The sequence below is a fragment of the Protopterus annectens genome, chromosome 8.part0, assembly GCF_019279795.1.
Source record: "Protopterus annectens isolate FY-2018-M chromosome 8.part0, PAN1.0, whole genome shotgun sequence".
In the NCBI taxonomy this organism is placed as follows: Eukaryota; Metazoa; Chordata; order Ceratodontiformes; family Protopteridae; genus Protopterus; species Protopterus annectens.
The window spans coordinates 335,960,631-335,976,383 of NC_056741.1; the positions used below are offsets into that span (position 1 = coordinate 335,960,631).

The following is a 15,753-nucleotide window of genomic DNA, read 5'->3' on the forward strand; positions in this document are numbered from 1 at the left end:
TTCTGTTGTTGGGTTTCTGCCAGGTTCTCCTGGACCAAGCCCATGAGTTGCTTGAGCCTTGTCCTGAGGTTTAGGACGTAGGCCACAACAGACTCCTTGTGAGACTCACACTCACCTTCCCACTAATCTCAAATTAAATCTAGAGGTCCCCTCACCCTATGCCCATACAGCAACTCAAAGGGTGAAAAACCTGTGGATTCCTGGGGAATCTCTCTGTAAGCAAACAACAGATGGAGCAAATATTTATCCCGCTCCCTCTTAAACTGATCTGCAAATGTCCATAGCATGGACTTGATTGTAGAGTTTAACCTCTCAACAAGACCATTAGTCTGGGATGGTAGGGGGTGGTCTTCATGTGCTTCACCCCACAGGACTTCCACAGACAAGCCAGCAGGTCTGACATGAAACTGGCACCCTCTTGTCAGTCTGTATTTCTTTTGGGAAACCTACCCTGCTGAAAATCTCTAACAAAGCATTTGACACCTTCTCTGCCTCAATGGAGGACAAAGCCACTGCCTCAGGGTATCATGTAGCATAATCCACTACCACTAGAGTATACTTTTTCCCCGTGGAACTTGGGGTACTCAGAGGACCCACAATATTTATAGCTACCCTCTGAAATGGCTCCTCAATCACAGGCAAAGGCATCAAAGGAGCTCTCACCTTGTCTCCTGCCTTGCCTACCGTTTGGCACTGCTCGCAGTTCCTGCAGTACCCTGTTACATCTCTGGAAATTCCAGGCCAATAGAAAGTCTGCGTAATACGCTTCTTTGTAAGTTTTATGCCCATATGACCTGCAAAAGGAATATCATGGGCTATGGCTAGAAGTGCCAGATGGTAGGCTCTAGGCACTACCAACTGCTGTACTCTCTCACTTTCTAGCCCTCCCTCAGGGGTTCACTCTCTGTATAGTAACCCTTTGTCCCAGTATAGAGATTCCCCCTTTCCTTGAGAATCAGGTGCCTCCCTAGCTACCTGCCTCAGGCCTTGCAATGTAGGGTCTGAGAGCTGAGCCTGTCTTAACTCTCTCCTTGTAACCCTTCCCAGCTCCCCTTCCACAGGAAGTCTGGCATCCTCTGACAGTGGTGGCTCACTGTCAGCCTGGGTACTACTACTCACCTCTACCTTTGCAGTCACTCTGTCAAAGGGACCATCAGTACCCCCAAGCAGCTGTGGCTCACCTTCAATCTCACTGCTACAGGGTAGCTCCCTCCCTGAAGTAACCACCTCACCAGTCCTGGCTGCAAGTATGCAGTCTGTCTGGGTCTCCCCCAGGCTACCAGACTTACCTGCTTGTCTCCAAGCTTGACTGCATGTAACTGCACAAGTACAGGATGCTGCACTATCAAAATCATTCCCTGTCAGGAAATCTGCCGGTATATCCTCAAACACACCTACTTGTTGGCTTCCTTTTCCACCCTGCCAGTTAAGGTGAACCCTAGCCAAAGGTATTTGGAATGGAATCCCCCCTAAAGCCCCGACTGGAGTAGAATGCCCAGGTAAGTAGTGCTCCTCTGTAACCATTGTAGGCTTTACAATGGTTATATCAGAGGCTGTCTCTCTATTGGCAATGGCATCTTTGCCATTCACTACAATAGGATATAACCTCTGGTGGTAGTTTGGTACCCTTGTTGTGTCAAGACAACCTACTATTGGCATTTTGTCTTTCCCACTTACTGGCTCCCTCACCTTTTGTTCCTCACCTTGCCTCTTTGGACACCTGTATGCCACATTGCCCCACTGGTTGCATTCAAAACATTTAACCCTAGCTCCTGAACGTGTACCTGGACTAGTGACTTCCCCTGCTACTGGCAGATTCTGTTGGGGCAGTCTGTGCTGCCCACCATTGGTTCCTTTAGACCCATGAGCAGTACTGAGGTCTCTTTCCTGTGCAGGGCTGCTCTGCTTGCCAGGTATAGGTCTCCCTTCTTCCCCAACTCATCTGAAGTAGCACATTGTCTATCGGCTAACCAGATCCTCATGTCCTCAGGCAAAGTGCTAAGGGCTTGTTTCCTCACCAAAAGGTCTGCCAGTCCTGTAAAAGTGGTGACCTGACATCCGCTCACCCACCTATGGAAATAATTGCTCAGTTCAGCAACATATTCACACACACTTTCATCTGCCTTGAGTCTATGCTCACAAAACGTTTTCCTATATGTTTTAGGTGTTAGCTTAAACAATTCTAACAAGTGATTCTTAGCAATATAATCAAAACATGCAACGTCAGACATTTTTGACAAAACAGTTACAGCTTTACCATGGAGTAAGGGGAATCAGGAACTGTATCCAGAGCCTTTGGTCAACACGATACTGTTTGCATACCCTCTCAAACATATGAATGAAACTATCAAAATTATTCCCCTCTTTAAACTGCGGAAGAAATGTACTGATCTTTTTTGCTTCTGTGGTCCAGTTACTCCCTTCCCCATTACCTCCATGACTCTGGCGAAGAGTCAGCATTTCCCTCTCATGCTTCCTCTGCCGCTCCTTTTCCTCGATTTCCAGGCGTAGCAGTTTCTCATTCTCCTCAGCCTGTAGACTCTTCATCTCTCAGTTGCTTCTTTCTCCAAATGCCTGGCTTCCAACTCAAGTCTCTTTAGCTCCAGATGGATTTTTAAGTCCTCTGCAGGAAGGTTGAGCTGTCCATTCTCCGAGGGTATTATATATCCACTGCCAGTCTGATTGTCCTCCTGGTTGCTGTTTTTTGATGCAGCTGTAACCAAGCCTGCAATCAGGTCTGCCTTAGGTTTCCATGCACCAGTCCCCTAGCCTGTCACATCTCCTCCAGCTGGCTCCTTGTCAGCTTTCCATACTCCTCTGCTGACATGCTGCCTGCTCACCCTGACTAACTAAGCTAAGAAAAGAAATAAAACAATTGTGATCTGAATTCTGAGTATTCACTGCATGGCTGATTTAGAGTACAAAACACCTTTAGAGCTCACTGTACACAAGCTACAGGAATTCACTCTACCCACACCACTACAAGCCATTTAGTATTTTCCAACCAATTAATATGTGGTGTGGATATCCCACCACTGCCAAACAATTAATATGTGACACCCCTGCCCTGGCCCAGCAATCAAGGAGCCTCAATCCTCACCACTAACACCAGTGAGGGGCATCTCATATAGGACAAAATGATAACAAATGCACACAGTAAAATGCAATTTCCCTTAAGAGCACACAGAGATCACAGTCAGTCCACGGCTGGTCATTCCCTTGCTCTCCAGGTCCCCAATAAGACTCCCCACTGACACAGCTATAGGGCCAGATCTCAGCCTAGTGGGCAAGCTAAAACCTACAGCACCTTCTGTCCAGCCAGTGCTTTGTTTCCCTGCCCAAGTAGCTAATACACACACACACACACACACACACACACACACACACAAACACACACACTTTGAGAAGAGTTTATATAACCACACAGACAACTCCAGCTGTGCCCCCTTTTCCCAGACTATACAGTAGTACCAGCTGCCGCCACCGACTAATATTTATCAGCTACTCAAAGGCCCTTAAAAGGGTGTCCAATTATTACTGTGCAATATTATTATCCAATTGGTAGTATAGCCCAGGGCTAAAGCTATTGGAGTGGCTTTGTGCAATTTTACTAAAGGCATGCAAGTACCCTAAAGAGCTTAAATTCTCTACAAAAACAGCCACAGTTGAAAGGGTTTAAAATATTTAATAACAAATACTCAAAACACTAGACAATACTTTTTTACTACACAGTGCTAGTCAAGAGTTCAGAGATCACACAGAAATACTTAAAATAATTCAGTAGTACAGTTCTGACATCACAGAAAAAATATTTAGTGTAATCTTTCTAGTTTCTAGCTATTTCTAAGAGAAAACACAAGTCTGGGATAAACTTACATATAGAGCACGAAGACAAAAATGCTTAATGCTCTCTGATTCTCTCTGTTTTGAAAATCACATTCCTGGTTCACATTACATCATTCTTCACACTTCCCTGGGTTCCCAGGCTAACAGAAACTACATTTACATTCTTCACCTCTGGACAGAAACCAGAGCAATAAAGGACATTTATGCATCCAAATTCTGGCCATTAACTCTGGCCTTAAAACAATAGGCAGGATGCCTCACTCTAGACTTACTGGCTCCGAGTTTTAACATCAAAGGGTCACAGCATGCTTTACTTGGTCAGCAGATTGCACTGTTGTTACATTTTTTCCAGTTCCACATGTAACACTATTTTTGCCATTTAAGACACAAGCCTGTGGTTTACATTAATATTTACAGATGACAGAATTATCTCCAAAATTCTATCTGGCTAGGCTGGCAGCCTTCACCTATCTTCACCCAATCTTCACAGAGTCCATTTTCAGCAGAGGCCCAGGGAGAAAAGTTCCATTTAACAGAGAGAAAAAAACAAAGACATTACATAAAAGCTATTGAAAATTATGCATTTCAATAATAATCAACAGTATTGTAAGTCATAGAGATATAACAAAATATGTTAACAAAGAGAACAATGAGAACAAGCAACGTAAAACACTATATACAGTTCTGGAGAGCATCCACTGGCAATTCACAGTAGTAATAAGTAAATGTTACATGTTTAGATTAATTCTAATTATAATGGGGGGAGAGATTATGATAGATTAGTATAAATGGGGAGAAGATGATTGGAAGAGATTATGTAAAGTGGCAAGAGGATAGGATAAACAGGCGAAGATGAAGAATTGATGATTAGTAGAGAATTCATAAAGATAAGGGTAGAGAAAAATAGAAAAGTAGATGAGATTGTTGCTCAGCTGGGGTATGGCATGAGTAGAGCCATGGGTTTGATAGGTGATCTTTCAGAGGATTCTTGAAGGTAGGATGGTATTTTATAGTCCTAATAGTCTGTGGAATAGAATTCCATTTTTTGGCAACAGAGCAGAGGGAAAGCCTATTTCCAGTTGCTTTTTGAGGTTTGTAGATGGCGAGAAGTTGTTTAGCATTAGAATGTATGGATATGTTTGGGTGATAGGAAGGAAGACTAGAGCTTAGTTCAGGACAGGCATGGGGTTTATCAGTGATGTTGTTGCAGTTGCTTAGTTGTACAAAGCCCAGGTAGTGGGGTATTTCAAGCCAGTAAAAACTTTTAAGGGCCTTGCAGTGATATGTGCAGCATTGTTTATTGGCAGCTAATTTAGCAACTTTGTTGTAGCATATTTTAAGTTTAGTTTTGACAGATACCTGGAAAGGAAAGGGCCAGCATGTAAGAGGGAAGGAAGGAGTAAGTGGTCACTAGGGTGGTTTTAGCAGAGTTAGTAAGAAAGATTTTATGTATATAAAGCATGCCAATTTTCTGGTTTTATATTATTTTGAATGTGGAGTTCAAATCTGAGGTTATCATCAATTGCCATGCCAAGCAGTTTTGTATGGGATACAATTTATATCTTCTGTATTGTTACGTGAGAAGATTTTGAAGCTGGATTTGTTCTTCAGATGTGCTTTGGAGAGGAATAGTAGTTTAGCTAGATATAACCTAAAAACAGTATTAGCCAATAAATAAATAAATCATAACCTGATGACAAATTCCTGTCAGAAATGTTTAACTTACAAAATGGCACCAAAAGCAAACTGAAGTCTATTTCGACAGGGGTTACAATTCCAAAGACTGCACTGGATAAAATTATGTTTTTAGTAACATTGCTCTAAGCCTAAAATAGATGTACAAAAGTTCCCTAAATTTGTTACTAAAGGGCTAGTTTTAATCAAAATGAATGGATACAGCTTAAAATAGAATTAGACAAGAAATACATCAAAATGTTTAAAATACAAAATGGTGCCAAAATTGCAAGATAAAAAAAAAACATTTAAAATGCTGTAATCCTACTTACTGTTATTGCATCAGGTAATCATAACCTCAAAGAAAAATTGCAATATCAGCAAGTTTCTGTCAAAACTTCCAAATGAAGCTTTTAATCAACCGGCCTAACTGTGCCAGTCAAAATAAAAACAGAAGAATAAACAAGACATCTAATCAGAAAAAAAAAACAGTTAAAAGAGCAGAATACACTGTTCATGAACTGATATAATAGGCAGTGGGAGGAATAAAAACCCAAAAGGAATTTCTTATCTGAGCTCTGCAGCTGATGTCACCCAGTTTGAGAGAAGCAATGTCCCAGAAGAACTTTCTTTTCTCTGACTGTGTCACAAGAAAACTGAAAAATATTCTGTCTGTTAGTGTGAGAGTTGTCCTAGTCTTGTCAGGTGACTGGCCCTTAACCCTTACAGACAGGCAGTGGGAGGAGTTCTGCTCTTTGACAGACTGGCAGAGTGAGGGCAGCTGGGCACTATTACCCTTATGCCAGCAAGGCAGTCTGTTCTACGAATTTCTACTGTTACCGGTAAGTGGAATGTAATGCAACTGTATTTTATCCCCATGACTCAACTACATTTAACTTAACAAGAATTCAGCTTGCTGAAATGAACTGGTTGGAATTTTAGTCTGCCAAATAAAATTAAAAGCAAGCACTGTGTTGTAAGACCTGTATACCCAGACACACACACATATGCACACATCCATGCACATACAGACACACACACACACACACACACACACACACACACATATATATATATATATATATATATATATATATATATATATATATATATATATAGTTTTACTTCAGATCACTGAAATCCCATTTCACTGAGACCAAATCACCTAATTTTCAAAATACTGAAAATTCATTTCACTGAATTGTAAGCTATAGACTTTCCAGCAGTAGTGGCAGCATGTAGACTACTGTGATTCAAGTAAAAGGTATATGCCTTTTCCTCAATGTAGTGCGATCCTGGAGTTAGTATATATAGTTAGGGGGGGTGGGGGCATAGCCCCCCCCAATTAGTTAGTTTTTATATTGTCTGGTTTCTGTTCAGAGGTTAAGTAAGTAGTTTTTAAGTTGTGGAAAGAGGTAGTCATTAGTTTGTGTGTGTTTGTCTATAGTTTCCCATTTTGTCTTTTGAAATTTAGCATTGTAAGCTGTCGGTAAAATGAGATTCAGTGAAATGAGTTGTCAGTATTGTGAAATATAGTGATTTGGTCTCAGTGAAATGAAAGTCAGTGAAATTGGATTTCAGTAATCTGAAGTAGACCCATATATATATATATATATATATATATATATATATATATATATATATATATATATAGACACACACATATCAATATAGCAATATGATATTAATGTCTTTGCAAAAATACGCTTCAATATATGTGTTTTGCTTCTGGAAAAGAATGGTGCACTTTAAGAATTTGTTGCATTAGCCTTTTTCAGAGTTCTGGTCTGGAAATCAAGTTTGGTTTCTTGTACACTTTTGTGAAGTCTGAAAGTAACGATAATAGAGAAGTATGCACAGACCACGGATCAGTGTCTTATTATTTCACTCTTCTAAAATTCTAGACTCTGTTCTGTCTACCATGGCTAGAATGCAATACATGTTCTCTCTCCCATATCTGTAAATAAGATGGAGTAGAGTTTTAGGGCAAATCAGCATTCATGTGCTTCCATATGTTACCCCAGCATCAGGCCACTCAAAAGGATCCCATATAAATTGCAGAAGGAGACAATTCTAGGCACATTGCAGGTGCTGATAACACTACTGTTGGTTAGCATCAAAGACTTAAGCAATACTGATTTCATTACATGTAATTATGTTCTCACTTAGGAATGGGGTCCATTCCCATCAAGGTATGTAAAAAAAATCTAATCATTTTCAGAAATAAAACAGACAGAAATCCATTTTCCTGAAATGTATATTCCACTTCCAGTATATCAGTATAAGAATTTCTGTGGATTTTTTGTTCTGAAAAAACTGCAATGGAAGGAGCAGTAATTAATGACAAATCTGCAGAGAACTGTTGATTACTGTCAATTGTGATTTTATCAGAGCAGTGATAAGACAAAACTTCCTCCTAAGTTCATTTATTCAGGCATATATTAGTAATATTCTGCAAGGCAACCCGTCATCCTATATTAATTTGTGCAAACATATATTAGTAGTATTTATCGCAAATGGATGGTGCTCTGATGTAATTCTTATTTTATTGTAAAGATAATATTTGTCCTATAGTTTATAATGATAAAAAACATTTGTTTTCAGTCTCAGGAATCAGCAAAAAAGGATGAGAAAGCAGGAACTGGAGGTGGAGGGAGTCAGGCAGCTAGTGCAAGTGCGCCCGGAGGCCAAGGAGCAACTGCTGCAAAGAAAGAAGACTCCAAGGCTGCCAAAAAACGTAAGTAAGAATTACTTTGAAGAGCTTCATGGAAGAAAAGAGTCAGAGGTTGAGAACAGTGCACACAGAAAAGAATGCAAGGAAACACATCATCCACTACAGTATGTTATCTTAAGACAGTAGTAGAATATCTACCTCGTCCAACCTTATAGCAACTGTAGAGCACATTTTTATCAAACACACATCATTTTACCATATTTTAAAGTATACATTTTATATTTATCATCACCCATTTTTAACATATATATTTCTTTGATTTTCCTAGGTGAAGCAGTTCAACCTCCTTCAGAGCTTAATAAAATCCCCTTAAGTGTTTCTTAGCCCCTCCTGGAATTATTACCCTTTTGAGGTGAAGGGGCTTGTATTCCTTTGTGGTCCTTAGACTAACATTGTATGGAGTTTTGTGCTGTTGGTAGGGTCACCCATAGCAAATTGCTATAATATGTGCATTCAAAGAACAATACAAATACTTGACTCCTCTCATGATGGTTCATTTGAAGAACAGGGGATTCTTGCCTTTAACAGGGATACTGCAATTCAGTGCTGAAACCAGGCTAATAGATATTGTTTGCCACTACATACCTGGTTACTGGATGTCCTGCATAGCCCATTTAGGATCATCCTGAAAAAGAAAACTGCTTGGAGCTACCATGTGGACTCGACAAATGGTAAATAATGAGGGTGAGACGTGATACCAGTCAAGTGACAGGCAAGACTGGAATGTTTTAGGGCAAACTAAACCCTGGCAGTGAAAAACAGCTGTTTGGACCTGGCATGTCACTTCCTAACTGGAGAAGATTTAGAACAAAGCCTTAGGTTAAAAGAGTACAAGTTAGTCGTAGATTATTTTTCCTTGTACATAATATGCTTGCAAACTCCTTGATTAGTTTAGACTCCTGTCTATTCTGAGGTTGTCGTTCAGGAGAGGCCTGTGGTGAATGTGGAGATGGTCATAAGCTTCTGGCTGGGTACCATACAGTTTGACCTTGTGCCAGCAGATAACATATCAGTATTACTACTGGTTATAGAAAGCAAAAAATCTGTATTGTTTTTGCATATCTGCTAGACTGATATTCAGAGTATTCAGTCTTTGTGGAGATCTTGTGGTACTTGACAGGATATTGCACACTGACTCGCACCGCTGCTGGAAGACTTCAGTGTTTACATTGGGTATGATGAAAATACCTTGAGAGGAGTGATTGAGAGGAATGGCTTCTTGTATCTGAAGCTGAATTGTAAATTGTTGTTTGACTTCTGTACAAATCATGGATTGTCCCTAGCAGACTCCATGTTTGAACAATGGGCCAGTCATAAGTGTACTTTGTATTAGACCACTTTCAGCCAAAGGTAAATGTTCAGCTTTTGAAGTTAAATAATCGGATCTGGATCATAAGATCATAGGTTTCTAGGCTATTGGTCCTACGACCTCTACAAACCTAGCCATGTTATACCCTTGTTCCCCTTATGGACAAAAATATATAGTCTATGTTTGCACATGAATCTAAGATCAGCACCCCTGTCTAAGAGGGACATAGGTGAAACCCCCGGTGTAAATGTACGGTTTCTCATCCAATTGTCCAGGTTATGCTTAAGTACGGTCATTGAGGAGATCTGTTTTACATGAACTGGGAGTTTGTTCCAGAGGAGTGGCAACCTCTGGGAGACATATCTGTCTCTCCAGCATGTCCTGTTAATATCACAGGCTAGGTTAAGATCCCTAGAGTGAGTGAATCTTGTCCCATTGGATTGTGGATGTGCAACAGCTTCATCAAGGCAAGGTCTGAGACTGCTCTGTAGGCCAGGCACAAGTCACCTCTAAGTAGTCCATACAATACTGAGTAAAGTGATAGGGCCTTCAGTCTGTCCATGTAGGGGATGATGATGCATTTTTTTTAGTTTAGTTAGTTTAGTTTATGTCCTTGGCTTTGACTCCAGTCATTTGTCTGTGTAAACTCATTTTGTAGTATGTTTACATCTTTGGGGATTAGATGATTGCACCCAGTTTGCAGCTATCAGCAAGCTTGGTAAGCCATAGGCCATCTGTTTTTACCTGGACTTCTGAAAATTAGATACCAAACAGTAGGGGGCTTAGCACAGATATCTGTGGAACACCACTGGAAACAGGTCTGCTAGTAGAGTTAGCATTGCCAAGTTTTGACTGTATGGGTTCTGTTTGTGAGCCAGTTGGCAACCCATCTAGTGATGTAGGGGTTAATTCCCAGCTGGGTGAGTTTCTTAATGATGCCTGAGTGAGGAAATGTGTCAAAGGCCTTGGCTAAGTCAAGATAAGCAATGTGAACTGTTTTGCCTTCATTCAGGGCATTGCTGACATTCTCAAAGAAGTTCACCAGGTTTAGCAGGAAAGATCTGCCCGTAACAATGCCAAATTGGGTTGGGGTCAAGAGTCTGAAGGTCTATTCTTGTTGATGAGACCCATGATAATTCTCTCCATGACCTTGCAGATAAGGCTGGTTAGGCTTATGGGTCTGCAGTTCCCAGGGTCAGTTGGTGGACCCCCTTTGTGTAAGAGGATTACAGTTGCTGTTTTGCACTCAGCTGGGACAAAGCCAGTGCTTACACTCAGTTTAAAGAGCATGCCCAGTGGTTCCACTAACTCCTGTTTTAGACCATTTAATAGGCAGCCTGGGATGTTGTCCGGTCCCATAGAGGCTGTGTTTTTGGCCTTGGAGAGAGTGGCTATGACCTGATCTCTGGAGATACTAGGCAGAAGACTGATGATGGGTATGTTATGGGGTATGATTGGTGGGCACAGGGAGGAGAAGTTTTCAAAAAACTTGTCCGCTAGCGGGTTGGCGATGTTCTCAGGTTCATTATAAGTGGTACCATCCACAGCTAGTTTGGCACAAAGCTGGGCTTTCCCCTTTTAGATTTTGGATGTAGATAAAGAATGCTTTGTGATTTACCTTAGGTAGGGATGCTAACTTAGTTTAGTAATTAACTTTAGAGGACTTTACAAGATGTCTGATTTGCTTGTTTATGCTTTGGAAGGAGTTCTTTCTTTGCTGAGACCATTCCCTCTTGTTTTTTGACAGCAGTTTCTTTCTCTTATTGTATAACCTATTTATGCTGGATGTCCACCAGGGTGGCTTATTTTTTCATAAGGATCTTGATTTGATCCGTTCTGGTATGGCTGAGCCTGTACATTTATATAGATGTTTATACAGGACATTTGTGTACACCTCAGTATAAGGGTGATTGCTGTTATTGATAGCAGGGGGTCTGAAACTATTGATGCCATTATTCAGTAGGCTATAGTTTGCTTTGGAGAAATTTTTTAACCTTTTTTTGCTCCTCAAGGTGTTCAGGTATAATCCTTACTTTGAACAAGACTGATTTATTATCGGACTTTACCAGGGAGGGCCCCACACATGGGGTGATGCAGCAATCCCCCATGTTGGTGACCACTATGTCAAGGATGTTAAAGCCCCTTGTGGGAGTGCTGACTACCTGCTACATATCATTTGTGTTAACAAAGTCCAGGAACCTTTGGGCAAGTGCATTTGTGCTCATATATGTTACCCAGTCAGTGGAAGGATAGTTAATATAATCCATGACCAGGATATTTGGCTGTACTGAAAGTGACAGAAGTAGGTTCAGATAGGCTGTGTGGTTTTTTTGGTTCATGGTGGGAGATCTGTAGCTAACAATGACATGGACGGGGGTCTTTCCTACAGTTAGTTGGACTTAGAGTAACTCTATGGAGTCGTACTGTTTAACCAGTCTAGAGGGGTGTATATATCTTTAATGAAGATGGATACTCTTCCTTCCTTGTTTTTTTCATGTGTGGTCTGAAAGTGTGGAAGGTATTGTAGCCCTGCATGGCCTGGGTACTCACTGAGGCCTTGAACCATGTCTCTGTGACTGCGCAGACATCAGCATCTTCCAGGCTGAAAAGTGTTTTAAGTGAGTGCAGTTTCTGATTTAGACTCCTAGCATTAAGCAGCATAACCCTGAGTTTGTTTCTGGAGGATATTTTTACATCAGGAATTTTGTTCTTATGACATTGCATAAAAAAGGCACTGTGGGTGAGGCAAGTACTTTTGCCAGCAATCTAAAGCCTAGAGCTGACAGGTGAATACCATGTGTGGCAAAGCAGCTTGGTCTGTCGACCATATCATCCCAGGCTGTCAAATACTGGATCCCCCTGAAATGACACCAGAAGATAAGCCAATCATTGAAGTCAATCATTTTTTGTTTGTATCGTGGCATCATCCTGGGTGAGGGAGGAGTGTTGCTTGGGGCTAAGGATATACCTGTCTGGGACATCTAATCTGAAAGCTCCATCATGTCTGTCTTCATATTGTCCAATGAAGTAAGTCTCAAGTCATACACTCCAGCATGGACTATGACAGAGTCATAACAGAACTTGTTGTTGAGAGACTTGCGTGCATGTGTGATTTGGCCGATCCTGGCATTAGACAGGCAGCTGACTGTGACTTTCTCCTTGTTCAGCATAGTGAGGGGGGCAACTGTGTGTCTCACTCTGGAGTCACACATGACCAAGACAATTGGTTTAGATATGTTTTGCTTTGGGGCTTATTGGGTGAGACACTGATGCAGGTATTATTATGTGTAGTGGGTGCTGTTGAGACTATATTGTGTGCAGAAGGTATGCGCTTGGGAAGTCTTTGCTCTTATTGGTATATTTCTAGTGAATACCTCTGTGTATGTGGGTTTATGTATTGTGTGCGAGGTGGAGTGTGTGTGCTGACAACCTGCTTGGTATTTGGTTTGTTGTTAAGAGAGAGAGAGAGAGAGAGAGAGAGTGTATTGATTGCAGATTCATAGTATAGCTACATATCTTACATATTGTATTTGCATGTTTTAGGAGTAGTATGTTGTCTGTATACATGAGGTGATTGCAACATTGCCTCAGGATGCCCATGTCAATCAAGCTGGCTAGAGAACCTTTGGGAAACTGACCTTCCATTATGCCAGGTGTATTCTGTAATAAGTGGTGGTGGTGGTGGGGGGGCTAGATGGATGAGGTTCTGTAGTAGAACTAGTAAAATCGGCTAATCTATGGGAGGTTTAGGGGAAGAAAACTGAGCCTCAAAAAGTGCAGCTGGGCTGCACTCTGGGCAGCAGTGCACAACTGCATTGTGCGCCGAGAAGCAAGGAAACCAATTTGACTTTTTAAGCATTTGCGTCTATACGCAGCAGTGCTAACCTCCATTGCACGATGAACAGCTACGAGCAAACCCTGTGTTTAAATATCAGCTAAGTAAAATGATTTTCAAACAATCCAATCAATAGGAAAGTCCAAGACTGAGCCTTGTTCCAACAATCCCCAACTCAGATGGGTCCTTAACTACACTCTTCTGCCACAAGGCCTTCTTAATGTATGATGGCTGGCTTTAGTGCTCAGGAAATGCGAAATAGTCTAGATTAAGCAAGTCTGAATGCAACCTATGCTATAAATTGTTCAAGTACTGTAAACAGGCAGTGCAGAAAACAGTCAGAAACAATAAAAAAGGCTTAAACTTGGCAGCAAAACTGTTGCAGACAGTTTAAAAGTACAAAGGTTATAAAAATACTTATTTTTCAGTAGAATTCACAGGATGCCTTGGATTTTGTTCAGACTGACTTCAGCTCTCTGGCTAAGGGGGCCAAACTCTGAGCAGCTCAGGTAAAGTGACGCTATTTGTTCAGGAAACTTAGTTCAAGGAGGTGCTGAGCTGTCAGCTGATTACCACATGATGATGAGTTGGGTCATGTGTTTGAGGCAGTCATTGCCAGACTCAGGAAAACCAAGACTTGTAATGAGGATGTCAGTGGAACACCTAGCTAATGATTCTACGGGTAATTAATTCATCATCTACCTCCATATATGAGATCAGTCTGTTCAAGACCTTAGCAGTTGAGGAAGCATCAGTAGGCTGTGACCAAAAATATCCTTGTCATAGCTATAGAGATTTTCTCTGGATTTGACTAACACTACATGTGCAGTAAAGTGGCACTTGTAGCAGTTACCATGCAAAGGCTAAGGTATTGTAAGAGATTAGAGAGGCCATGAAGAATAACTTTCAGATGGCCTCATTAAGGTTCTTGCAAACCATCTTGAGACTTGGGAGTGGAAGGAATACTTTGGCTAACTCTTGAATGCAGTTGATATACTTTGAAGAGGCAGGGCTAGAAACAGCTAATGGGATTAGGTCATTTTCTTTGGTTGAAGTCACTACAGAAATTGAACAGTTCCATTTTGTAAAGCAATTGAACAGCTCCATTTTGAAAGACAATGTAATGGATTGGATGAAGTCCAGCTAGTGATGCTGAAGTTGCCAAACATTGTTGGGGTGTCATGGTTAACATAGGTTTTCAGTCTTGCACTTAAGTTGCGTGCAGTACTTTTGGACTGACAAACTGGGCTGGTCATCTTTTTTTTTAGAGAGAGAGAGAGACACACACACACACAAGAAGATGTATTTCAGTTACACAGGGATCGTGCTCTTTAGCCATCCCAAAAAAGCATATACTGGGGAGATGTAAAGTAAACTTTTTGACAGCTGAGTTTATGAATCAGAAGATTGCATAACTGTGGACAATTTCTTTGTGTTTGTTGTAACGCCTGCTCCCTGGCCCAGCAATCAAGCAGCCTCAATCCTAACCACTAACACAAGTGATGGGCATCTCATATAGGAGGAAAGGATAACAAATACACACAGTAAAGTGCAATTTCCCGTAAGAGCACACAGACATCACAGTCAGTCCAGGGCTGGTCTCTCCCTTGCTCTCCAGGTCCCCAATAAGACTTCCCTCGGGCACAGCTATAGGGTCCAGATCTCAGCCAGCTGGGCAAGCTAAAATCTCCAGCACCCTCTCTGTCCAACCAGTGCATTGTGTCCCTGCCCAAGTAGCTGACACACACACACTTTGCGATGAGAGTTTATACAACCACACAGACACTTCTGGGGAAGGCTGGCACAGGTTCTCCAGCTGTGCCCCTTTTACCCAGACTATACAGTAGAAATCACTGCCACCACCCAGCTAATATTTATCAGCTACTCAAAGGCCCTTAAAAGGGTGTCCAATTATTACTGTGCAATATTATTATCCAATTGGTAGTATCGCCCAGGGCTAAAGCTATAGGAGTGGCTTTGTACAATTTTACCAAATGCATGCAAGTACTCTTAAGAGCTTAAATTATCTCTACTAAAAAGAGCCACAGTTAAAAGGGTTTAAAAATATTTAATAATAAATAATTAAAAACACAAGACAATACTTTTTACTACACAGTGCTAGTCAAGAGTTCAGAGATCACAGAGAAATACTTAAAATAATTCAGTAGTACAGTTCTGACATCACAGAAAACACAGTCTAATCTTTCTAGTTTCTAGATATTTCTAAGAGAAAACATAAGTCTGAGATAACTTACATATAGAAACAGACAGAGTGCTGATGAGTTGGATGGTCAAGACAAAAATGCTTAATAATCTCTGATTCTCTCTGTTTTTAAAATCACATTCCTGGTTCCC

The 15,753-nt window shown here is 41.1% G+C and overlaps 1 protein-coding gene across 4 annotated transcripts in view; it reads left to right on the forward strand.

The window, feature by feature from the left end:
* Positions 1-15,753, forward strand: part of LRRC71 (leucine rich repeat containing 71) — a 2,015,367-nt gene that overhangs the window by 1,664,338 nt on the left and 335,276 nt on the right. For all 4 annotated transcript variants that reach the window (XM_044079834.1, XM_044079832.1, XM_044079831.1 and 1 more), the window contains one exon: positions 8,125-8,257. In XM_044079834.1, the coding sequence (XP_043935769.1) occupies positions 8,125-8,257 (133 nt within the window). The remainder of the gene's footprint in view (positions 1-8,124; positions 8,258-15,753) is intronic.